The sequence below is a fragment of the Gavia stellata genome, chromosome 5, assembly GCF_030936135.1.
Source record: "Gavia stellata isolate bGavSte3 chromosome 5, bGavSte3.hap2, whole genome shotgun sequence".
Classification (NCBI taxonomy): Eukaryota; Metazoa; Chordata; class Aves; order Gaviiformes; family Gaviidae; genus Gavia; species Gavia stellata.
Genome location: NC_082598.1, coordinates 25960133 through 25986352, shown reverse-complemented (window position 1 = coordinate 25986352; position 26220 = coordinate 25960133). Strand labels below are relative to the sequence as shown.

Here is a 26220-nt window from a genome sequence, read left to right as displayed (position 1 = left end):
TAGAATCCGTATTTAAGTCAATGCTAATATCAATAAACTTCAGTTTAAATTAATGCAAAGGATATACACCAATGGAAAAGAAATTACTCACTTTAATAACTACTTCTAAAGTCTAAAAGTCTGGAAGAGTTTCAAAATGTTGTTCAACATTGTATGTGCAAAACCGCGTTTACTGTCTTCAAAGGACTCTAAAAGGCCAGACATCTGTCATACCATCACTTCTGTCTACATACATTAAAGATATGAGGTCTGTGGTTTCTGTTAAGCCCCGTGGTGACAACTGGTGGGAAACTGTCACTCTTGTGTTTTCAAACAACTGGTCTGGATATGTGAAATTTGCAGAACTGGAAGCAATAGCTGGAAAGCATCCTGAATATAAGTAGTACTGTTGCAACCCTAATGGGGAGAGAAAACAGGTGGTTCATCAGTATAGCTGTCACGTATGTCAGGAATTCCATTGTACTTTTTAAACAAACTTTTTTTTTTAACGTCTGCATCATGCTATATTAGCATATGTATTCACACAAGATTTTAGAATCTGTAGATAACAAAAATGATACATCACAACAGTTTCCAGCTAACAAGGATGGCATGAATCACTATATAAAAATCTGATTTCCCCTCTTGGACAGTTTTGTTTGTAATGTGAGTAGAACAAAATGCCACAGTGTTCAGAAGTAGATTTGACTTTTTAAATACAAACCAGCTAGTTTTTCCATCAACAGAATTTGCTGTAGGTGGAAGAAGTGTCACTGAAATTAACAGTTTGAATTATTATAATGGTTTTAACACATAGTACTATTTTTGGAATTTCTAATACTGAACAGTATAGCAGCTTCTAATTCTTCATGAACCTAGGCTGTACTAATACCTATTTGTATACAAATATGGGATTTAAGAAGTACAAAACATCGTATTCCACAATTCTGAACATTCCCAGATTTTGCAATTCCTGGAGCACAGAAAGATACGTCAGCTGCAACAGCAAATTTACCTTATAACAAAAGGAACCATATAGCAATCTTTACTACAGATCTATTCAACTTTCCATGATTTTCCTTAAAGGTATTGTTAATTCAGAGCAAAACTGCTTATTGTAAAATAATATTTTCCTCATTTTTACGGGAACACAGCTATTAGACACAGAATGACAATTTGTAGTCACTACTATATGTTTGTTTATGTTTAAAGAGAAGTGTCGTCTAATTAGCAGAGTTAAAAGAATTTGTGCTGCAGATAGTACACATTTTAGTACTTCATGAGCATATGACTCCCTCTTGACCTCTTCTCGGTAAAACTGAGGCACATTTTACTCACTGTGCTTTTCTGACGAAAAATAGTTCATGGTCTCTAATAGAAGAGCTCACTCATAGATCATGATGTCTAATAAAAGAAATCACTCATGAACATTTTGGTGCTGTCTGAAATGTTGTTATCCATGTGCTGACCAAGCCTACTGCCTGCTGCTAGACTGTGAATCTTTGTAGAAATCTAAATGCCTGTGGATGGAAAGCACTGTAGCATACCTGCAACTCAAATTTTAAAGAAGAGAATAGTCTGAAACTATCTGTGAATCAGAAATACCTTGCAATATTTGAAGTAGGTAATGGAACAGTAAGAATAGGCTTATCCCAGGCAACTTGTGAATACGTTAGAAAAGGGCTAAACAGTACATTGCAAATTGTCTGCTGTGCTCTGACCAATACAGCAGCAGAATTTAAGAACTGGCCAGTCTCACTTCAGTCATACAGTTCTCAAGAATCCTCAGTAAATGCAATATTACTACTACAGTATTATGAGCTGGCACTGAACAGCCAGAATGATATTGCAATTACTTTTATATAGTTCTTTCTTCAGACATAAATGGGACTGTTTAATTTCAAAATCATTTTACTAGAACATTTCCTAATGTGAAAAAGAGTGAAGGCTTACCTCTAACAGCACAGTGTTGATGATGGGGTTAAGAACCTCTGCCTTCATACTGCTCTGTAAACCGGAAAATAGAATGAAATGCCAGGACAGGAAATAATACACTTAACAGAAATATACTGATATCTGAGAAATGGTTTTATGAATTCTGTAAAGGTCTTGCTTCACCTTGATTCTTATTCAGACTGTTTATCACAGTATTCCTGATAACTGTGTCTACACTTCACACACACATCAGTAGACCCTACATATTTCTATCACTGAGTACAATGAACTAAGATGGGCCCAGGGTTTTACTTTTTCATCAATTTATATGCCACAGAGTTTCAAATTGCCTGGTTGCCTATGGATGTGAGATTTATGTGATGACATTGTCTGTCCATCTGTCTGTCAGTGCCCTTTTCATGTCCTCTGAAATTTTTAACCCCTTGCTCATTTCCAAGGAAACAAGAAGGAATAATACAGCTCAGAAGGGAAATGAAGTTCTTAGAAGTTTCACAAATATCTGCCATTAGGAGGAAATGAAAGGCACAGATTAGCTCCCCTACAGAAGGAAAACCAGCTGAAACTCAGATCCCCAAATTGGAGACAGTATATGTTGAGCTGGACACCACAGGCTGGCCAGTAAATACAGGTCAGCATGCACAGCATTTTTCTCAACCACTAGATAGGAATAAAGATGGGTACAATGACTAGTGACGCTACTAGAGGCTAGAAAACCACAATTCACCAGCTCTTCTGCTTTTTAAAATGGCAAAACTTCTTTCCTTCTTTTGTTCTCACTGTTCTTTGCATTGTGTTTTTTTAGAATGAGAGTAACCTCCAGCAAAAGTTGCTTTCTTTCAATACCAAACGGTGGACTTTGTTAGAACAAAGGAAACACAATACTGATAAATTTAACTGAAGGATTTCCACTTACAGCCTTGTAGCTATCATATTATGGATTTAAAGAAACATGAAACACCTTAATTTTAGTTTGGAGAAAGATGGCAGAACAAGGGTAAGAGGGTTAGAGAAAAGAAGAGCAATTTTACTGTCAGTTACTAGAAAATCCATTACAAAGTGCACTGTTCAGTTGATGTCAATAAACTGAAACAGATAGAGAACAGTATCAATTCAATACTATTGATTGTATGAATCAGTAAGTTAAAGTTTGAAAGAAATCTTGCACAGCAAGCAAAGCTGTTATTTCTTACTTCTGCATTACTGCTCACTCAGAAGCATTGCCAACATTATAGACTATGTGTACAGCCAGCACTGCAACTAATGCCTGCATTATATAGATATAACTATAGGGATGGCATTATGTTTGAAAAAAACAGTATTTTCTTTTCTAAGCCATTTCTCAGCTTCCCATGAGTTAATGCACTTTGCAGGACACTGGAATGTGTTTGTGAACCCGGGTGCTGTTGGCAGGTTAAGGAGGAAGTTGAACCTGCAAGAAGATGCAGATTTTCTACAGTCCTGTGTGACAGGTGCTCCTTACTTTCCTACTGATCATGGTGAGCCGAAGGCCCACATCTTCCTCCAAAAGCTTACACAGATGGGACAGCATGTAAAGATCACTAGACTGCCCTACTAAAACTTTCTTCTAGAGAGTATTTTGACTGTGGGAAGTGTCTTTGTGCTAAATTTCTTATGTGTCCACAAAAATGTCCACAAAAACAACCTGGTCCTAAAAACTGAGTACAGAGCTGATAACAAAACCTAGCACAATGCTTATGAAAGCTTTAGTTTCCAATTTTCTGAGCCAGGCCAGCTTAATATTTCATGTGCAATTTATTTTTATATGTCTGTGCATGTATTTATTGCAAGTGTCACACAAAGATATGCAAAAATACAATCCCAAAATGCATAATAAGCAGTTTCTCCCAGAGTAATGGGAAGGAATGTAAAATATTCAGAATAAAAGCAACCCAATCATGTTATTTACAAGTAACTCTGAAAAAACTTGCTCAGAGATGTGCTGGAAGAGCTCATGGGAGAATTGCAATAATTTCCTTTGATGTACATTCATGTTTTCATGGAGCAATCAAGAGAGCCAGAGTTTGTTCTTCTCTGATGTTTACAGAACAATTTCAGCAGCAGCACAATTGTTGCCTCTGGATCCTGCTAGAATACTCAGATGTCAGTCATCTTTGAAACATCTTGAAAGTCAGGATACTATTTCTAGCAAAGGTGTTCAGAGGTAAATGGATGTTCCTAAATGGAATATCTTGAGATACAAGACAGAGTGATTTTTTTTAAGATGGACAACCAAACAGATTTTCTAATCTCTTAAACCTTTTGAAAACACAGTGGCCCTAGGCCAGGGGATTTAGCAAAGGCTAAGAAGGCAGCTCATGACACCATCTTAAGGTACTGGAAGTGTTATCTGTTAATGACTTTCACACAAATGCATTCAAAGGGGATAGGCTGAGTAGAAGAAAATATCATCAAGTGATGGGACTTCAAATGTGGGGCCCTTTCAGTACGAGAAGATAAGAAGTGCTGAGTGGTGATCAGGAAAAATGGGAAATGGTGTCTAGAAAGAGAGATTTTAGAACGTGGGGACATACTGCAGTCTATCAAGGCTTATAAACTTTCTCTGCAACAGGGAATCTGCCGTAAAAATGCTCTGTGTTCTTGATCTGAGGAAAGAAGTATCCTCTTTGCTGGTACCTCATGTAAAGCCACCAGACTCGGGTAATAATTTCTGTTTCAAGAAGTAACCTATGTTAAAAAAAAGTGCAAATGCTACAGACAATGCTGTTATCTTACCCCAGCTGCTGTTAAAGAATCGGAAAACTTCTTTGATAAAGATGAAACTTCATTGCACATGGCACTTGTTAAACTGGTTTTAAAAAAAGAGAGACAAATATAAAAATACATCCTTGTCCTGTCAATGGATAAAAAACTTATGACTGTCCCAGACACAAACTTCATCTTAGAAGCCAAGTAGGTTCTTAAGGCAATTTTGCTGCTAGCAATTTTTTAAATATTTTGGGGTAGACTTTTCTCATGATGTATTTTTTATATTCCTCCACTGAAAAATCCATTGCTGAGTACAGCAGCAAAATGACATCATGTTGGGTCAAACACTGATTTTTTTGATAGGGCAATGTTTCAATTTTTTAAATTCTAAACTCCTAGTTTAACTATTGTTTTTCTCATGATTGCAGCAACACAACTGCTAGATATACTGTTGGAAATAGATCAAACTTTAATGAGAACAGCGAGAAGTTTCCTATCTAAGCAATAAAACATCATCTACTCTGTACTAAAAGAGGAAGTACCCTTGTGGTTAAAATACAAGAGAACAAGGAGATCTAGTTCTATTCCTAGAACTTTCATTGTTTTGCTAAACTTTCACAAGTGCATCATATAGAACCTCATCCTGCAAGGGGCACCACACCTTAGCTCTAATTCTGAAAAATACTTGTTCCAAGTACTTTGTTTTAGACTGAAGTGTTCCTATGAACTTTGCTATTGTTACTAGAATTCCTAAGGATAAACACGTGCTTAAACACTTTACTGATTTAGGACTCGAGTGCTTACAACATCTTAACATCGAAACCCACTGAAATCAGTAGAATCGATCACTACAGAGAGCTTGAGATCTGAATTTTGAGTCCCACTAGACAAACTGGCTTCTTGAATTTATATGTTTTGTCATGGTTTACTACAAGTTGCTGACAAATGTGGTCTTACTGTTTAGAATTACAGATTGATTTTTGTATATTTTTTGCACATAAGTACTAGATAATGAAACTCTATTGACAGATAATAAGACTGCATTATGCACTCTAAAAGCAAATTCTATATATGCTAGCATAGTATCTTTTGCAGAGGGAACAGGGAATGCAATGCAAATTAGCACGTACATTCATTTGCTGGAGCAGAAACAACTTTCAGCCTGTGAATAAGTCATGTTTTTGTAAACATACATACGTTAGCCATGTCAAAAAATAACAGGTAGCCTATGTAACTTGATTACATGAGAAAATATAGCACCAGGACGCCTAAAGCCAATGCTGTCTGTTGATGGATGAACTTACTGTGCCTTCAAGTGCCAAAAGCTGAACAGAACTTTGTCAGTTTTAAGCAAATGTCAAATGTTCATACATGAAGTACACAATACTCACTTGGTCAGTACTTTTGCTTGATCTTGAGCTGTTTTTTCTACTTCCTGCCCATGTAGAATTAATTCTGCTACTTTATGAAGCTGTTCAATACAACGAGCAGTTACCTCAGCCAGACTTTCAATGGACAGCATGTAGATCTCCTTAAATTAAAAACAGGGAATAATACAATCAATAGTAACAACACTGATAAACATACATATAAAATAATTTGAAACATAGGATCCCTCCCCACCCCAACTGGAAATACCACCACATACATAGTGAAGTAATATCAGCCATAATGTCATCCTCACAAACAATACTGGAAAATGAAATATCCGCAGATTATAAAATACAGACCTTATACTCATCCTGAAAAATTAGTAAGAACAAGTCTACCATTTATTTAGGCGGGAAATAAGTCAGGCTCTCGGATTTTCTAACATAGCACTTTTAAACCTAGTCCTAACAAATACAAAGATCCCTTAACTCTAGAATAAGTCATAATTACTTTCATATGGAGCCAAAAGTATTGAGTCATCCCTTAGATGAATCTTCGGAGTAGAAATGGATAATACTGCCAATAAAAAAGTGGCTTTTATCAACAGTGATAAAAAATTCTACCTAGCACTATGGCATTACAGCTTTAACAAGCTGATGCCTGCTGGAAATCTGCGATTGCATAAAAACCTGTAATATATACAGTATAACTCTGTCTCCTTTGGACCTTTTTTGGAAAAGGAAACATGACAAATAATTTCTTTATTAGAATTAATTCAAAAAATCTAGACAAAGATACCAACCATATTTAATATTGCTATAACTTGGTGTAAAATATTCAATCACAATTAACCTTATCGGCAAGAGGGGTTGTCTAAACGGACACAATACTTTTAGCCTCAAGAGCTATCTTTCATAAAAAGAACGTACACTTGTGAGTTGCCTAAATAATATTTCTGTTTTGTCTGTTTGTGATTTAAACTGTTTAAGAGTTTAAATAAAGCTTGAGAATTTTTTCCATGTATTGTCATTGGGAGAAAGAGATGCCAAGGAATGTTGAGATATGACTTTCAATGTGCTATGGACATTACACCACAGAATCCCTCAGCTCACTGTAGGTTGTGTATACACATGCATATACACAAAAACATAGATATAAAAAGATAAAAACAATGCGATAGGCAGAGGACCTGCTACTTTGATACTTACTTATGGGAACAGACTAACAGTAAAAATATTTATGTAAGTTAGTTTCCTATTGTGTCTACAGTGAATAGTTATATATTAATATTTCTTAATACTTCCATGAGTTTAAAAAATAAGGAGAATATATAAAACCAACACACAAAGATAAAGAAGTATTAAACAAAGTATGACAATTTGCTTAATGAAACTTATCCTCCAAAAGCTATTTACCTCAACACTTTTGTTTTTATCTACTTCTGTTTTATCACTGTCAATTTTATCTTCTTTTTCAGTCTTTTCTTCACCAGGTTCTCCAGGTTTTTCTTTTAGCTTCTCTTCTATGTCTACCGGGGTGGAAAAACTGGCTTCTTCCAGCCATTCATGAGCTTTTTTCCTAGCCTGCCAAACAAAGAACCCAACCCCAAAGTTCAGTTCAGATAGGGAATATCAAATGATGTTCCTGAACATTAATTAACAATACATTTAATTACTTCCTTTTTACATTCAGAAGTTTAAACATATCAAGCCTCTGCATGGCATTTAGTTAAGAGTATATTTCAGAAACTGTAGGGAGAAGCATTTCTGACTGCTTAAAGATGGATCAGCCAAGCATAATTCCTCTACAGGTATGATATTTCTAACCAACACGTAGAGTTGGCATTAATACCAAAGTTAGTAATATTTCAGCTTTATGAGGTATCTTTCAAAGGCATTTACACAGAAATAATTTTCCCAAACAAAAAAATAAGAAGGTGGTATAAAAGAAGAAAAAAATATTGGAGAGGTAAGAGAGATGTACTAAATTCTTAAAGGAAAAATAAATAGAAAAACACTGTATCTTCAGCTGCCTTCCCAAGCATGAAAGTAGAGCAAATTGGAAAAGCCTTGAACTTTTATACAACTTCAGACTACTGTTATGGTTAGTAGGAAATTTATGAAGTCAAATTAAAATATGTTAAGACCTAAGCCTACACTAGTTATCCATAGCCTATCTATGTATTTAAAGAGATAAACATTCATCTGAGCCTAAGATCAACAGGTGAATCACCTTTAAAGGGGCCTGATAGTACAAATGTGACTAGTGATGTGACTAGCTTCTAGCCATCTAACTTTTAGATGATTGAAGCTAGATGAGATAAAATCAAGACTTTGCTTCTAGCTAAGGAGGTCTGTAGAAGTCCCTCAGAAGAATAAACATGATGAACAAGAAAAATATTTCTGAACCTGACCTTTGTTCCCAGTGTGTAAGACCAAATCTGCTGTGTTCATGAACTCTGTTCTGCTGAAACATCCCTGCTTCAAGGTTTTCTAACATGGCCCATTGTGCTAGCTAGTCATTGCAACTGTATTGGCTTACTAATCTCACTTCTATTATGACAGCTTTTCTATATTAATTATTTTAGTCCCACCCTCCTGTACTTTGCTTTCCGAACTGTCCGAACTGAACTAGGTACTGCTTTGTGTCACATTTCAGAACAAAGCCCTCTCTGTCTTTGACCAAGAAACAGAGGGCAGCTCACTAGCAGGTGCTAACCTTATTAAGTTTGTCAGGAGTAGCAGCAACGTGCAATTCAAACAGCAGTTCAGTGAGCATGCTGACAAACTCTTCTCCCATATCTGCTGCTAGAAAAAACAAGACAATTTTTGTTAGGGTGTTATCACTGTAATGCTTTACATGATCAAATACATACAGTCAAATAGTTTCCCCAAGCACTCTAGCACTTGGAAAACAGTGAGAGTGATACAAGAAAGGGGTGTGTGGGTGTGTGCGTGTATATGCTTAAATAAAGGAGAGAACAAGCAACAGAGATACCTGTACAACCAGAAGTGCTAGATTGACACTTCGACTACTCTCTCCACCCCATTCTAAATTCCACTAAGTTTCACAAAAACAGGTAAGAGGAGAAGAAGCTGCATGACCCCTAGTTACCTGCCAAAAATGCATGACCCACAAAATAACCAAAGAAAATATACTAACCTATTCTTTCAAACCAAGGAATAAAGACTGCAGCAGGGCCAGATAGAAATAAGTTTCAGAGGAAACATACTGGAAAACATGTTCTCTATTGCTCTGTCTGCAAACCACAGCTAAGAGGTGTGTTTTCTTTCTATTTTAAGATTTAAGCTTTGCTTAAATGAAGAATGTTTTCTGTTCTGCTTTGGAGTAATGAGCCTTAAAGAATCTGCACTTTTATTTCACAAGATTTATGAGCAAAGATAACTATCACTAGTATTCAAACCTCATCTTTATTGTATATATTCCTTTGACTACTTGCAGTTGCCATATTCTAACATGCTCTAAGTTCCTAAAAGTTGGTATTTCAGTTGGTTCTGTTCATCTGTACTTACTGAGTTTGGAATCTTCATTAACATTTCCTGGTGAATATACAAAATCCAGTTTTTTTAGCCTGATGATGCTAAAAGGTCAAAGTCCCCATACTGAGCCTGATAAAAGTCCAGCTACTTCAAAAATTAATTTAATGTCTTGCTCTATTCCCACTTTTTTGTTAATTTATTAGGTAGGGCCAGTTCTTCCATTTTTATGCAAATCTTCAGTACTGGTCTTAAAAGCAGAGGGCCATTACTCTCCAATGAGTTTGGGGATTTTGATAGAACAGTTTACAGCCCACAGTACCTTGCAACACGTGGAAAGGTGATGGAATCTGACACTCAGCTTATACTCTCCTAGAGCAAAGGACATCTCACCCTTCCTTGTAAAAAGAGTGCCCATCTTTGGTGCTATAAAATAAATCAGTATTTAGCACGAAGAACTCTTCACCTGCAATGACCAAGAGACTGAACTTTCCTCTTAACAGCAGGGGAACAGGTCAAGAAGATTGTATTCTGTCAGGCCAAAGAGATGCACAAAATTCATTTCACAGCTGCCCTTATCAGTAAATTTTGGCAATAGGATTTTCAGGGTTTGCAATACAGCACCTCTTGGATACACTGAATTCACTTGATCTTAAAACAATGCCAAATTGTTTTATAAGCTGCAGCATGCTGAAAACTGGTAAGCAGTTCACTGGATCAATGCAAAATTACCAAAATTCTTGATAACTGGCATATTCAATTCAATACTCACTTTGGTTACCATCTCCCTTAACCTCACATATGAAATTTTTGGTGTTAATGGCTGTAAAAATGTAGGTAAAGCTACTTTTTTCAGATTTTCTCCTCTCGTTATTTCATAAACAACTGAAAGGAAAAGAAGCTGCAGTGAAAAATACATGAAAGGGTTGCATAATCAAAGTGAGAGGAAACATCAAAGAGAAGGGCATGCATTTCGCTTTCTCCTACTTGTGTCAGAAAATATCTTTTCTTTCTTTTCATATTGATTTTGCACCTATCTGACTGTTAAGCAAAGACACAAAAAACCTACGATTCCATTTTCAAAGTTGCCAAGAACCAAGCACAGCACCAATCCTTTCCCAAAACAGTCCTCCAAAAATCACTGCAGTAATTTCTCCTTGTGTAGGACTGAAAGTGTTTACAGGAGAAACTGAAAGCAGCACTAACATATCTGAATGAGATCCTGAGAGTCTAGGATAAGAAAGGATCCTGAGAGTTTACATAAAACTAACAGCCACCCTTTTCAAACACTTGAATGCAAAGTACTGTTTTTTCTCACAGCTAGTCCTTTTTTTGCTGAATATATATAGCACTGACAAATGACACCATATAAATAACATGACTTTGATGATGAGAAAGTGGTAACAAATTAGCAATAACTGGTAATTAACTTGTTTTCAAATACTGCTCAGTGACTAGATAAGACTTAACATTTTCAAACACCATTTGTTAATCTCTGTCTTTTGTAGGGGGGTAGCTTCCTTGCATAAAGGAAAAAAATCACAGCTTTTATTGAGCTAGGAAGCACAAATCAAAATCCTACTGAAGGCAAGTTACTTGTAGGTTTAAACTGTTTAGCAAGCAAGATTAAAATTCAAAATTCCTCCACAGAATTTAACATAGCCTGCTACCTCTTGCTAGATTAGCTAGTTTAAGTAAAAATATATAATTCTGTATAAAAAATATGCTATTAAAAGGCATATGGCTTACTGACTTGATTTTATAAGTGTGAAACCTATTAATGTGCTTAACAGGACCTTAACTGTATGAACTAGCTTGAGCTAAGAACACAAATTAGAATGAAGCCGCCTCTTCACAGCAAGACATGAGCTGCACTTAATGCTGATCAACCAACCTGTTGTTAAACTTTACCATCTTTTATCTATACTGGATGCCAAATGATGTTTAACATTTTGGTAACATTAAACACAGACCATTTTCTTACTGTAAATATTAATTATGCCACAGAAATATGCTTAAGGTCCCAACAAGTTGTTTCAGGTAAACAATTCCAGTTTAAAAAAAAAAACAACAAACAACTCAAACCTAGACCCTAAAAGATCAAGTGTGCTCCCAGAAGGATACATATCTATGCCCCCCAGAAAGCTAAACTTATTTGCAAAATATGACCAGAATACTAAGCGTAGTCAATAGCAAGTCATTGGAATCTAACTTACATTATATAAAGATTGGCCAACTAAAGTTTCAATGAAACATTAAACTGTTCAATAGAACTGTGCTCCATGAGGAGAAATGGACATGCAAATCACATACCACATAACATGGAAAGGTGCTGGATATTGTTTTTATCTAAAAACAGCAGACAATTGTCATGTGGAGACCTATTAATTGAATTCTTTAAGTTTTACAAGGTTTTATGCATTTACTGCATAAATGCACGTAATAAAAACACTTAAGATCCTGTGAATTAAGCAATTCAGGAAAAGGTCTGTTTTCCCTGACTCAGGAGGATCATAAGAAGCCTTCATTCACTCTGACAAGATTTTAATGAAGATGACACATTTTTGTGACTGGGAAAGGTACCCAGACTAGGACTCTGTCTAGAAGGGACGTGTCAAAGCACTATATAGTGTTAACAGCACTACCAATGCAGTGTTTCATGTACTACGGATTATGGATGAGAGGCTGAAGAAAGAAATAAAGGCCACAAGTCCCAGATTTAGAAGCCTGACCACAGAATTGTAGGCTCAGGCCTAACAGAAAGCTACTTTGAGAAGTGATTAACCTTTCTATTCTTTTGGTGTCCTCCAGTGGAACTAAAATTTATCCAACTTAATACTAACAAATGAAATTTATCTCTAGTTCAAATACTAATAAATCTTGAGCCTGAACGCACTAAAGGATGCGAGTCATTTTGAACTGCAGCCTGAAGTAACACCCATTCAGCTGTAAGGTGGAGAGAACATGTGTATGGTTATTATTTTCTGCTGTCACAGAAAGGAGGATTTGTTTCACTGCTGGCTGGTTTGAGTTTGCAGGGGAAAACCTGCAGCACATTCTGATCTGGTCTGTTTTTTTTTTTTAAGGTGCTCATTGCCTTGGTCCCAGCCTATTTAAAAGGTCAGTTAATGTTTCAAGGAGCATGATCAGCCACTGTGCTTCACTGAAAAAACAGAACTTCTGACCAGGAGAGGAAACATCACTTTGTGCAAGAAACAGATTTTCCTGGGGGTTGGTTTCAAAGCAAGGAACTATTTCCCACAGAAATTAAGGAACAACAGACATCTCATGAATCCTCACTCTTAAGCAGGTAATACACTTTCTTGACTTCTATTTCTTACAACCCCACAGAGGAATGTGGGGTTTTAACAAGTAACAGGGAAAAAAAACCAGCACAAAACTCTACCATACTAAGACTTTACACTGAACACTTGCTGTCCCCCCCGCCCCCACTGAGAAGAAACAATAAGGTCCCTGAGAAAGACATCAGGCATACTGAGTAAGCACTGCTAGAAAGAGCAGTCTGAGTGGAAAAGACTTTCCAGTTAGAACATGTGGATGTTAACATAGTTTTTCTAACTTTTCTGAAGGCTAGAGAAATCATACCTCACCGTCTTGCAAAATGTAGGTTTTATGGGCAAAGCACCCCGAGAAGATCAAGAGAATGTGGAAGAAATATCTTTTTATGCTTCTGTGTTTGTGAAACACAACAATATGGTGTTCAATGGCATAAGCCAGACTTCAGTCAGGTCAAGGGGATTGTTTCTATTAGGTAGAAGAGGTTTGGTATGGATCTCACAGGCCTGGAGACATGAATTACGGTGGCTTTAAGCTAACCTCTTATCCTCCTGTTCTCAGTCTGTTCTGGGGAATGCCAAAACTCCTGACCTGTTTAAGACACCTATTTTGCCTCTAACCAAAGCACCCACCCATTTTATTGTAATTTTTGTGAGCTGATCTATGGACTGTCATGTTGGTCCCATTCTCTTCAATGCTGTGCACTATGTCATAGTTACGGCATGCTTCTGCTACTTTAATGTCTCACACTCCACATGCCACATCTTGACAAGCAATACCTAGAATGCAGCTTTGCCACTATGTTTCAAAGCAACTTTCCTTCAAAAATTTCAGGTTTCTTAAGTCTCTTTATAGCACTGTAATCTTTTCCTTATCTAGTGAGGGAGGGTGCAAAGTGAGGATGAAGTTGCTTGACAGAAAAGCATTGCTAAACACTCCAAAACTTTCAGATTACACAATTCCATAAACAGATTCTGTGAGAAAACCTCAGTTATCCAAAAGGTTATTAATTTCCCTTCTTATTTTTGTTTTGCTTTCACGGATGATATAGCAAAGTAATATAATACTTCCTTACATTGTATTTTGTATATCTCACACTTCATTTACAATAGAAATTCAAAATTAAGCATTGATCAGATTCCAGTACTTTTAGAGTATTAATTTTAGTGACTACCTTATGAAGAGTATTAGGATATCAGAAATTATAGTTTGGATTGTAATTTTTTAAATTACTATATACAGAGGTAATAATTATTCATATGGTTAAGTCTCTATTTCTAATTACCTTTCTGTGCCTGCAGCACTTCGTCATCTGATTCCTTCGGAACAAAAATCTCTTTTATAGCGATTAAATCATTTTTCACAGTCTCCAACTGCTCTCCATCAAGCGTTGCTAAATATGACTGAATCTGTAAAAGAAAGGACATCAAGCATTCCTAACCAAACCCGGCCATTTCTTAAATTGCTAATTTAGAGCCTGATACCAAAATAGTTGAAGAAATGGAAACTTCCATTATGCTCAAATCTTGCCCCTAGCATTCCAATGTAGACACATTTTTAGTTCTCATCAACAAAATTTGTTGAGTATCACAAAAATTACACCAGCGTTGCAAGATCATCAGGTCTCTACCTTCTCCCAGAACATTAGTTTTGAATTATAAATCTATGGTTTAATTGCAAACTGTGATAAGCATTTTGGGATTGCTTGGATGAAGACAGCAGGCAAAAAGAACACAGGCAGAATTCATGCTTAGTCTGAGCACTCATGGGAAAAGTTGGAAAAAGAAGCCTGTTTCCCTTCCTTCAAAATGCAACCAAAATTATTGACAGTCTACCAGTCTACCTGTTCTGAAGAATGTATTGACAGGTCTTTGCATGTCTCAGGTATCTGCAAGTCCCTGCATATCTAATAGGGTGGCAGGCCTAAGAGGGATGGAAACAGATTCTTTGAAACAATGTTTGCACTACAATTATGTAGTGTTAATCCCATGATTGCCTATGGAGGCCAAGTGAAATGCCCTTTTTCCCTTTGATACAAAATTTCACTTTTAGGTTTGTTTCAAGTTTTTTTTAAGCTTGCTAAATAGACGTGCAGGCTGGCTCTGTGGGAGTAAAGAAAGACATTTATTTTCTTATGTTCCTCCTTGATGTGTCCAGCTCATACGCTCAGGGTTAAATGCAAGATAAAGTTGGCAGACCCAGCTTGGGCTCTGAAGGACTACCTAGGGCTTTTTGGCCCTCTCTATAGCATTGTCCATTTCATAGGATTAAATGGGACCTTTTTTAAATGGAAACTTTTAAAATAAAAGCTTTAAAATATTTTTAAATCCCTTAATTTTGGAATAACTGGAATATGTTCTGTGAGTCATTTGGAATATATATCAGGGAATTGGACTTGTTCACCCACACATTTGCATTCAATCCCATTGGAGAGAGTAGGACTATGAACCAGAGATTATCCAGGACATAACATGAAGCACATCAGAAACCTCATGGTAACAACCTGCACAAGTCGTCTTTACCCTGTGGTATTTAACAGTGAAAGAAAAATAGCCTTGACAAATGCAGTTAACCTGAACTTGTTTTCTACTTATCTCTTTCCTATTTTGTGGGTTTCTTTTTCTTTTTTTTTTTTTTGCAAAAGAGGGCCCTTGAACCTTACATGTAGGTTTTGAATTTATAATTCTGCATTTAGACATAATTGCAAAAACCAAAACCAACGTGGACAGTATGTACTTAGTTGTTGTTAAAATAAGCTTCTTTTATTTGTGACAGCAAATAAAACATTAAAAAAACCAAGTTGGTTATTTTTTATTAAAAATAACTCAGAGGGCAAGGAGTGCTAATTCCTAAAACAAAAAAGATGAAAACACGTATTTTAAGAAATTTATTCAGAAAATTGTTTCAGTACAAAATACCACTGCTGGGAATCTAAAAAAGTTTTATTAATCTACTGTCAGAGATCTACTAATAGCTGAAATTAAAAACTATATTTGTCACATAGGCCTTAGTAACTCTAGCATGTTCTTCAGGGAGACATACAGCATTTGTATACTTCCAGTAATGATATCTTTGTGTAGTTTTATGTAAGTTTAAAAACTAACACAAAAAAGAAGACTTAGGAATTGAATAAGTAATCTGGAATTCATTTTAATTCACTAGCCTCTAGGTGTAGTAGGTCTGGAATTCCTGAATGTAAGTATCAGTGCCTGATACAAAACCAAAAGACATCAACCTCCTTGCAAATTCTGAAAAGACATCTGTGTAGTGTCACAAGCTGAAAAGTACACACTATATATGGTCCTAACAAAAATAACTTATAGTTGAGAAGTTGTTTGTTTTGAATTAATCTTGGAATTAAATTTTACATATATTGAGATTGATTCGCTGAAGCCAAGGACTGGCCCATGGGACAAATCCAGCTTTCTCTGAAGTCGATGAAAAACGTACTGTTCATTTCACATGCACCTGCAGAGCAAAAATTTTTTACCAACCATTTTGATTTATATTGTCTGCATACTGTACCTGGGCTTCACTTTCATTTGACAGGATTTCCAGAGCTTCAAGATGAGACAAACCCTGGAACTCATCAAAAAGTAGTCCATAATGTGCTGTTCTTTCAACTGTAACTTGCTGGGCCCGCCTCTGTTTCTCTTTTTCTTTAGCTTCTCGCAACAGCTGCAAAAATATACATAATTTCTGTTGTTTTATAGGTACTGCTATAGGTATGACAGATTTTATTACTTTCTGCTTCTGCTTGTCTAGGAAGTAGTAATAAAATTTGGGATGTATCACATCTGCAGAGCTGAAATTTTAGAGCTGAAATATCTAACTCCTTTTTTTGATAAACTTCTCCAATAAAATACTGAAGTAGTATTCTAAGTGTGCTTTTCCCAATGGTAATTGCTAACCATCTTTTTTAAAAAAACAATGAACAAACAAATAATCTCGCTTATGTTCGCAAAAGCAATGTCAGCTATGGATACCATATAATAAATTTAGCCAACAATTACAATGAAAGAAAAATAAAAAGAACTATTTCATACACAGCCTTAAAGAGCCATGCAATCCATTCCACAGACCACAGAACGGGAAGAATATTATTTTCAGGACCTATTTACCTACTTGCATAAACAATGCACCTACATAAATATTTCCTATAAAATATTTTTAGCAGATACTGAAGTCAGTTTTATGTGACAGCACGACTGACAAAAGAGATTGGCCTAATAAGGTATGACTTCTACCAAAGGTGGGGCAGAACTATACTCCATATACTTGGAGATATTTTGGAGTGATCTTCTTATACACTTCCATTAGTGTATAAGGATAGAATAGTGTATAGAATAGGATCTTCTATTCCTTCTTTCTATTCCTAGGAAGGAATGGTCTCTCATATGAATTCGCTACAGTAAAGCTGGTGAATACATCTGAACTGCATCTTAAGTCACATATAAGCCTCTGAATACAGGTGAACTCTCACCACTTACACTACTCCATCATTCAAAATTTCTAAGATATTGCCTTCAGCTATTCATTTGCTACAAAAGACTTATGATAGCAGATTTTTCAGTCTCCACCTTCAAAAGATCACTCACAAAGTTTTATGTACAAGTCACTGAAAAGAAGCACTGTGTTATGTGACCCACAAGAACTGATTTATGTCACTTTCTGCCTCAGATTTTATGTGTGAATTCATACATATTGTTTATGAAGGTATTATCAAAAGCTCATTTTAACCCTGTGGGCCTTAACAAGAGTTACTTGCTTTTGGCCTACTATAACAGTATCAGTCTGTTCACGCTTACAATGAACAACACCAAAGATGAAACATCTCATTAAAAGAAAAATACCTTTCTCCTCTCTAGAAGGAAGTAAACGTGTAGTAAAATTACAGGTTTTTTCAACATCTATTGATTTCCAGAGCTTCCCTCCAGTGTCCAGACAGCTAAAATAATTTTGTACTGACAGCACTTACACCTTCTGTTCTGTTTTTATCATGTCTCTGAACTTTTAAACATATGAGTCACGACCGTGTAAGGGTACCATTAGTTTAGATGGACATTAAGATAGAACTTTTCACAGCTTTAATTCCTATTGAAACATATGTCATATTCCAGTATTATTAATTTCCAAGGGAAGCAGTATAGTGATGTTTATCCTGGAAGGTATCTATCTACAGCTGTTACAAAAACACCAACAATTTGATTCTGTCTCCAGAGTGTAATGATATATCACCACATATACGATCTTATTAAAATCAGCTATGCTACATGTAATTATGCAGAAAAGATGATTTTACATTATCTTCTGTGGTTCTGTGAAGAAAAAGAAAGTGGAGCAAATATAAAGCATAATATTTATTTCCATAAGCCTAGCCAATATCTACTGCAATAAATAAAGCCACTCCCTGAAGCATCTGAAATTCCGGAAAAAGAATCTGAATCTGCATTGACAGAGCTGTATTTAAATAAATCCAACCTGAGATAGAGAAACTGTTCTTGCCATCAGTGTTTTGGTTCTCTTAAATCCAGGATCGCTTTCAGCAAGGACATTCATGGTTGTCTTCCCAATAAATTCCAAAGCATCTAAGCCTCCAGATAATACACTCTTCCCCTGTATAAAATAATGCAATGTGGTTATTTTCTTTTCACTTTACACTAATATGAACTGTAAGGAGAATTGCTTTTGCTGACACTGTCTTTGAACATTCAGGTACCTAGATTTTCTACGCTTTAACTAACAAGAAGATTGATACATTTAAAAAATTATGTTACTTTGTTCTGAATACATTTTCAAAAAGAAAAAAATGAACTACAGAAATATTTCTAGTTAATTTAAAGACTCACACTGGAGGAAATGTAAACCTGTTACCAATAAAAAATTATAAATAATACCACTTCATTTTTATCTGAAGTGGCATCTAGTCCGTGGGAACATATTTTACATATGAATAATATGGAGCCAAAGTCCATCATGAACAGGACGACCCTGCCTTACCTAACTGATTTCTAAAATTTTGACATTTGTGATGACTCTGGAACTGTCTGATGAAATACAGTTGTTTGTCCTGTGTCTTCCTATTAGCATTAGCCCTCACTTACAATTTTTCACGTACACCGAAGAAGAATTTTCACTGGCTAAAGACTTCCATTTCAATCTGGATTATGCATCTGTCAGATACTCACATGCTGATGTAACCTGATGTATAATGGAAAACCCTACCAAAGTCTCAAATGGCATCACAGGCAACTTACTGAGACCTTAAGTTATTCTTTTTGTTTGGTGACATTCATCACTGTGGTATAGGCTTGCCAACGTGACGCCCATCTACAAGAAGGGTCGGAAGGAGGATCCGGGGAACTACAGGCCTGTCAGCCTGACCTCGGTGCCGGGGAAGGTTATGGAGAGGCTCATCTTGAGGGCGCTCACAGGGCACGTGCAGGATAACCAAGGGATCAGGCCAAGCCAGCACGGGTTCCTGAAAGGCAGGTCCTGTTTGACCAACCTGATCTCCTTCTATGACCAGGTGACCCGCCCAGTGGATGAGGGGAAGGCTGTTGATGTTGTCTACCTGGACTTCAGCAAAGCCTTTGACACTGTTCCCCACAGTATTCTCCTGGAGACGCTGGCGGCCCGTGGTTTAGACAGGTACACTCTTCGCTGGGTAAAAAACTGGCTGGATGGCCGAGCCCAGAGAGTTGTGGTGAATGGGGTGAAATCCAGCTGGCGGCCGGTCACAAGCGGAGTCCCCCAGGGCTCAGTTTTGGGACCGGTCTTGTTTAATGTATTTGTCGATGATCTGGATGAGGGGATTGAGTGCTCCCTCAGCAAGTTTGCAGACAACACCAAGTTGGGAGGGAGTGTTGATCTGCTCGAGGGTAGGAAGGCTCTGCAGAGGGATCTGGACAGGCTGGATGGATGGGCTGAGGCTAACCGGATGAAGTTCAATAAGGCCAAGTGCCGGGTTCTACACTTTGGCCACCACAACCCCATGCAACGCTACAGGCTTGGGGACGAGTGGCTGGAAAGCTGTCCCACAGAAAAGGACCTGGGGGTGTTGATTGACAGCTGGCTGAATATGAGCCAGCAGTGTGCCCAGGTGGCCAAGAAGGCCAACGGCATCCTGGCTTGTATCAGAAATGGTGTGGCCAGCAGGAGCAGGGAGGTGATCGTGCCTCTGTACTCGGCTCTGGTGAGGCCGCACCTCGAATCCTGTGTTCAGTTTTGGGCCCCTCACTACAAGAAAGACATTGAGGTGCTGGAGCGTGTCCAGAGAAGGGCGACGAAGCTGGTGAGGGGTCTGGAACACAAGTCTTATGAGGAGCGGCTGAGGGAGCTGGGGTTGTTTAGCCTGGAGAAGAGGAGGCTGAGGGGAGACCTTATCGCTCTCTACAACTACCTGAAAGGGGGTTGCAGAGAGGTGGGTGTTGGCCTCTTCTCCCAAGTGACTAGTGACAGGACTAGAGGAAATGGCCTCAAGTTGCGCCAGGGGAGGTTCAGGCTAGATATTAGGAAAAAGTTCTTTACTGAGAGAGTAGTGAAACATTGGAATAGGCTGCCCAGGGAGGTGGTGGAGTCACCCTCCCTGGAGGTATTCAAGGAGCGTGTGGATGTGGCATTGTGGGATGTGGCTTGATGGGCATGGTGCTGTGTGGTGTTGGGTGGGTTGGGTTTTGGTGTGTTGTGGTTTGTTTTTTGTGTTTTTTTTGGTTTTGTTTGTGGTTTGGTTTTTTTGTGTGTGGGTTTTTTTTTTTTTTTTTGGTTGGACTTGATGATCTTACAGGTCTTTTCCAACCTTAGTTATTCTGTGATTCTGTGATTCTATAGTAGCCTCTCTAGGTTTGCATAAGAGCACATTTCTCTTACTTGAAAATCTTATACAATGCTCAGGTAATCTTACTGGTGTCCAGCTCTCAGAAGCCCTATAATGCTCCAGATTCTGTAGCAACAGTCTTAGGAACAGTCTACAGGAATCTCCCTCCGCTCCCAAAATCTTTGATATTAGAATGATGAGGCACTCAGAACTGGATATGCACTAAAAAAGAACTGCCACTTCATAAAACATGCTCAAAGGGGAGTCAGTCTTCTATGCTTTTTTAGCTGATGCTTAAAGTCTGTCATAATTTCAAGGGAAACACCATACTGAAAAGCTCAGAGAAAAACATTTCCTACAGTATTATTGTGTAAAAAATGTTGGGGAAGAAGATGACACAAAAACTGATTTGGAAACAGTATGGTACACGATTTTGCAAAAGCTGAAACACAGAAAAACAGGAAGGGATGAAGTGCAACACACAGAAAATAAATGGCGAGTGTAATAGGAGAGAACCGTGGACAAAACAATTTGCCTCACTGAGTCTGCAATCAGACCACCTTCTGGGAACGCTAATATGAAATGAGAGACTAGACAGAGAGGTGAAGGTAAGGGCCAGGTCCTAACAATACGGAGTTTAGCAAAAGGCTTAAAATAAGTAAACAGAGTATTTTCTTGTTTTATCTGCCTTCAAAAATGAGAACAAATCTTATCATACTTTCTCTGGAAGGACTTAACTGTAAAAAAATTAGATGATGGCACCATAACTATAAAAAATGTTTCCCAAAAATTTGCAGAATTCTATATAGTTTAGGAGAGGACCATATTTTTCACTTAAACTGGTGCCATAACAGTAATTGACTTAGTTGTGTTTGACTTTTTTTTTTTTAATTTGATACAGTTATTTTGCCATGGAAGAGACTCTAAACAGACTTATAACAAAACTGTTTTTACAAAGACCTTCAACTTAACAAACTCTACCTGTTAAATGTGACCTACAGTGAAGTTGCACTTAAAAATGATGAAGAATAACTAGAGCAGAAAGGCCCACTAAAATGACTCACTGTGTTCTGTACAGCATTAGTGATAGCTGACAACATGCCACGAGATCCAGATGAAGGAGAAGAAGGAATATTCTCAGAAGAGCTTTGGTCCAGAGAATCTTCTGCTTCTAACAAAAGAAAAAAAGCAAGCTACAACATACTTTGAACTCTACAAGTTGTAAATTGGACTAATTTGGCAGTGTCAAAGAGTTTTGTCCAATTTCAGTAAACTTAAACTTACGTATAATTGGTGCTTCAGCTGCAGGAGGCTCTGCTGTTTCTGAAGATGCTGAACTTGCATTATTAATTCCTAGGGTAGTTCCTGCTTTTTCCTTTACTGCTGTTATCCCATGACCTGCAGCAGAAGCATATTTTAAATTACATGATTTGAAAACTTATTACTAACAGTGCATAGTATTCTTATACTCCACGAATTATAACAATTAGAATAGCTATTAAACTTAACTCATTGCTTAATTTTTTTCTAGGTTAATAATTCACTTGTTCTACTATATGCAGTATATTAACTGACTAGAAATTATAAAGCTGAAATATAGTACAAATGACACTGGACCTGAAATGTAAAACTTGTTTCAGTGCTACACCTAAGTTTAGTTCCCTGCTTTTCCAAATGCTAAATATTCTATTACAATTAGTTTAAACACAAACTGATGGTCCTCCTAGTGCTGTAGGGTTTGGCCTCATCTAGTTTTCAGAAGTCAAGAACAATTAACCTACAATTAATGGACTGGGTGACTGCAGGGCCGAGGTAAGGAATCTGTTCTTCAGTCTGCTGCATAGGTGCTATGCTAGGTAAGTATTTTAGGAATACTGACCCAGGTCCTCAAAGTAATTTCAGGATTTAAGCTCCTCAGTTGCTCATTTGAAGTCAAATTCTAAAGTGTCTCTCCTCAAAGCTGCTGTTTAAATAAACTTTGTAAATTCTGTTGGTGTCAGATGACACAGACAGAATTATTGTTCCAGTGGTAGCTGATCTACAGAGATTTTATCACCTTTACCTGATGCATACGTAGTGACTCCCTAACTCTCTGTTCTATTAAAATGGTCTAGTTTAATGTAAAGAATGTATGTTATTAGTGTTTTTATCTGAGTAATTTTGACAGAACGGGATTGCTTTGCTGCTTTTCTACACAGAGTTTATTTACATCAGCAGATCACATGGACTGGTAATATCTTATAGGATAGGGTGGTAGTCAGCAAAAGGAGGCAGTAGCTTCCTAATCTGCATCAGCTGTTGTTGAAAAACGCTTCCCTTAAAAAAGACTACCCTCAAATTGTCTACCTATTTCACTTCCAGTTATATCCATAAGTACGTTCATGACATGCTTCTCTCATTACAAATTATCCAGGTAGCACATCTTCCTTAGATGGAAGTTTCTGCACATCAGCTGAGACACAATAAATAACCAACCAGGCAAGCAATATTTCTTTCCAACAAAAAATGAAATGGCTTCAGTGACTCTATTTTATTTTTTCTTGCACAGTACACCGTTACTGCATCTCACGTAAAGCTGATCACTTCTAGCAGTAGGACAATACAGAGTGCTTTAACTATCTGCCTAACTACTTATGAGAATTATTGATGACAATTTCATACTTCTTTGCTTTGTTACCTTAAACTGAACTGTAAATAGATAAATGATTTCAGAAAAGCCATTAATACAGATGCTCAGGCAGATACCTAGACATCTAAGGCATGAAGTCAAGCATAACGATTCATTAAATGTCCATACTTTCCCACAATTGTGTGCACTTTCTATTAGAAAAGTTCAAAGGATGTTTTCTGAGTTATATTAACTACAGCAAAATAGCCTACCATTTGCCAGTGCTCTGCAGTGTTCCAAATATAATTACATATATGTGTGTGTGTATAGTCACACAAATATGCCTTTGAACATCTGATTAAAGAAAGATGTAGCAAAACCATTTGAAATGGAGTAGGAAGAAGGAAAGATTAGATTTATGATTCTATGATTTCCATATGGGTTGCACATCAGGTGCTCTATGAATTCAGTAATAAATATACTCTAGAAAACAGATGTGAAGCAGCACTACTGAAAGATCACTTACAAGAAAACTGGAGTACCTGGAGGTAAACACAAAGAACAGATATCCCCTAATGAACAGAGGAGCAGAAGCAAGTAATTTTCTATATGACAGCATAAGCTGCATGGGGTCCTGATGTTTTACACTGAAACAGAAAGACTAGGCAGGTAAATGCTGTTACCTGTCTAAGGGAAGTATGACCTTTGTCTATTTTATCTCATGTCTTACAAAATATAGCAGTACACCCAACTGCACAGGACATACTAGGTTATGCACCACAGTGATTTAAGTCATTGCTGGGGAACTTCTTGTGTTTTGCAAAATCTGTTCCAATGCAGATACTGGAAAGCAGTGTGCTACTTTGTCTAATCCCAATCTCCTGCTCATTTTAATTGGTTCAATGAAAATATTAGCATGAATAGATTCTGGAGTAATTTATTTACTCTCCAAATTCCTGGGACTCACTTAAATAACTATCAATTGTGCTTTTAAATTAGTATGATACTCCATGTCACATTCCTTTCCATTTCTCCTGCTCACAACTTTTTACATGTTTAATTTTTTTGTTTTACATTCTGTAATTTGGTTCTCATAGTTTTGCAGACAAGCTTATACCTCCGAGAAAAGGAGGCACACAGTTGCTGTACTGATATTTACAGACTTCTAAGAGGCAGCATTTTCAGGGCTGTGGTTACATGCGCTAGAATGATAAGAAAATATTTCAGGTCAGCTAGGAGTGGTTTTGCTGAACTAAGCTGTATGGCATGTATGTTTGACTATAACAACAAAACCAGATGAGATCAGAAGACCGTAACTGAAGCAAGACAGCACTGTGAGATACACATACATGCACAAACATGGCAGAAGAGCACATTGCTTTGGAAATGAAAATGATTATTTGTAATTTCAAAAGGCACAGAAATAGAAGAGGTTATGGGAGATAAGCCTAGATTTTAGAGATAAAGGTGTGCTAGTTTTATTACAGTGGGTGTGGTAAGGCAACTGAGCTGATATTGTAAACTTGGGAACACCTCAGACACCTCTATTTACTCATCTGTAACAGCAGAGACAGAAAAGCTATGCAATGAGTATTGTTAACTGCTTGCTTTTTGAAGAAAGCATGCTTTTTTTCCTGTGTTGTTGCTTTTGTTTTTCTTGCCTACATGATCTCTTTTCTTTCTATTGGCTGGCAATTTCAGCAGAATATTGTTCATTTACTAGCTGGAATCTTTCATTTGAAAAGGAAGGTTTTGCAAGCAGTTCCTAAAGACGTGGCCTGCCTGATCTGCCCAAGGCCAGATCACAGCACTGACAAATGCTCTAGTCAGATACATCCTACTTGACTTCAGGCACTCTTACCCTCCACCTCCCAGCTTAGTAGCTTTGTATTCCCTGCAGAGCTGAAAGAGGTGAACAGACACCTCTGGAGACCAGTTCAGCACATCTGAAATCTAAACCATTCTCTGTAGGAATCACTGTCCCTTGTCAATCTAATACTCCCAGGCAACTGGACTCCCTGCTTCAGTGCAGACAGGGAGGGTGAGTTCGAGGTTTTGTCCCTGGCTACCACACAGTTTTTGTCACCTGTGCTGCACCATGGGGACATTTCTGATGAACAACTGATCAAAATTCAGTCTAGTAAGATGAATGAAGCTTCATCTGATTCAAGCTAAAGATGAAGATCGAGGCCTTGAATTAGCATCTGACACTGACTGAGAAACTGAGGAACCTGAAGATGGCTGGAGAGGGAATTTCTCCACTATATGAAGTATAGGTATGTGGAAAAGCCAGCTGTGCTCTGGTTTTGTACACTAAAAAAGCGGGACCCCATTGTGCTTGCTTTGAGGCTATCCTATTGGCATTCCATTTCCTTCAAGGCTTTAGAAAAATTCTCTTCCTTGTAGTTAAAACAAAAACACAGGCTAGATTCTAATAATACCTATGCTATCCAATCTATAAATCAGGAATAACTTCAATTAAGCTAGTAAATGAGACTAGTTTCAGATCTTCTTATTGCAATAGTAAAAGGTTTTAATAACAGCAATAGGCATAAAGGCTGCTACAACAGATTATTGGTTCTCAACCTCTTCTAGATCATAAGCCCATGTTAAAAGATATAAAGAAAGAAAATGGGACTGCAATCCCCAAAAGTATGTCCACAATTCCTCCCATCTGTTACTTGCATGCAGTATTCTTAAAAGGGAGGAACTGTGAAAAAGGGGTTTGCTGCTACAGCAGCTGTAAAGTGTCATTTACGTAACAGTTGAGTGACCACCATGTGATTTCAGGCACAAAACAGTTTTCCCCTAATCAGCTGAATTTATGCAGTGAAAAAAAGAAGGTCTTCTGAAGAGATTAACTGTCCTTTTTATGACTACATAAGGTATACATGTAACATCCAGCCTTTGGTTTTTTTCATGTCATTCTTTATTCCACAACATGGGAATAATATCTGTAGAGAATGGAA

The 26220-nt window shown here is 37.2% G+C and overlaps 1 protein-coding gene across 2 annotated transcripts in view; it reads right to left on the bottom strand.

Annotated features, from left to right (window-relative positions):
- Positions 1-26220, bottom strand: part of FAM114A1 (family with sequence similarity 114 member A1) — a 34234-nt gene continuing 8014 nt past the window's right edge. The window contains exons 3-14 of one of the 2 annotated variants that reach the window (XM_059817761.1): positions 21928-22041; positions 21708-21814; positions 18309-18443; positions 16353-16505; positions 14113-14236; positions 11610-11615; positions 8752-8837; positions 7449-7616; positions 6054-6193; positions 4690-4762; positions 1933-1986; positions 1-396 (exon numbers count right to left, since the gene is read on the bottom strand). In XM_059817761.1, the coding sequence (XP_059673744.1) occupies positions 295-396; positions 1933-1986; positions 4690-4762; positions 6054-6193; positions 7449-7616; positions 8752-8837; positions 11610-11615; positions 14113-14236; positions 16353-16505; positions 18309-18443; positions 21708-21814; positions 21928-22041 (1262 nt within the window). In that variant the 3' untranslated portion in view covers positions 1-294. The remainder of the gene's footprint in view (positions 397-1932; positions 1987-4689; positions 4763-6053; positions 6194-7448; positions 7617-8751; positions 8838-11609; positions 11616-14112; positions 14237-16352; positions 16506-18308; positions 18444-21707; positions 21815-21927; positions 22042-26220) is intronic. The other variant, XM_059817760.1, reaches the window with a different exon arrangement.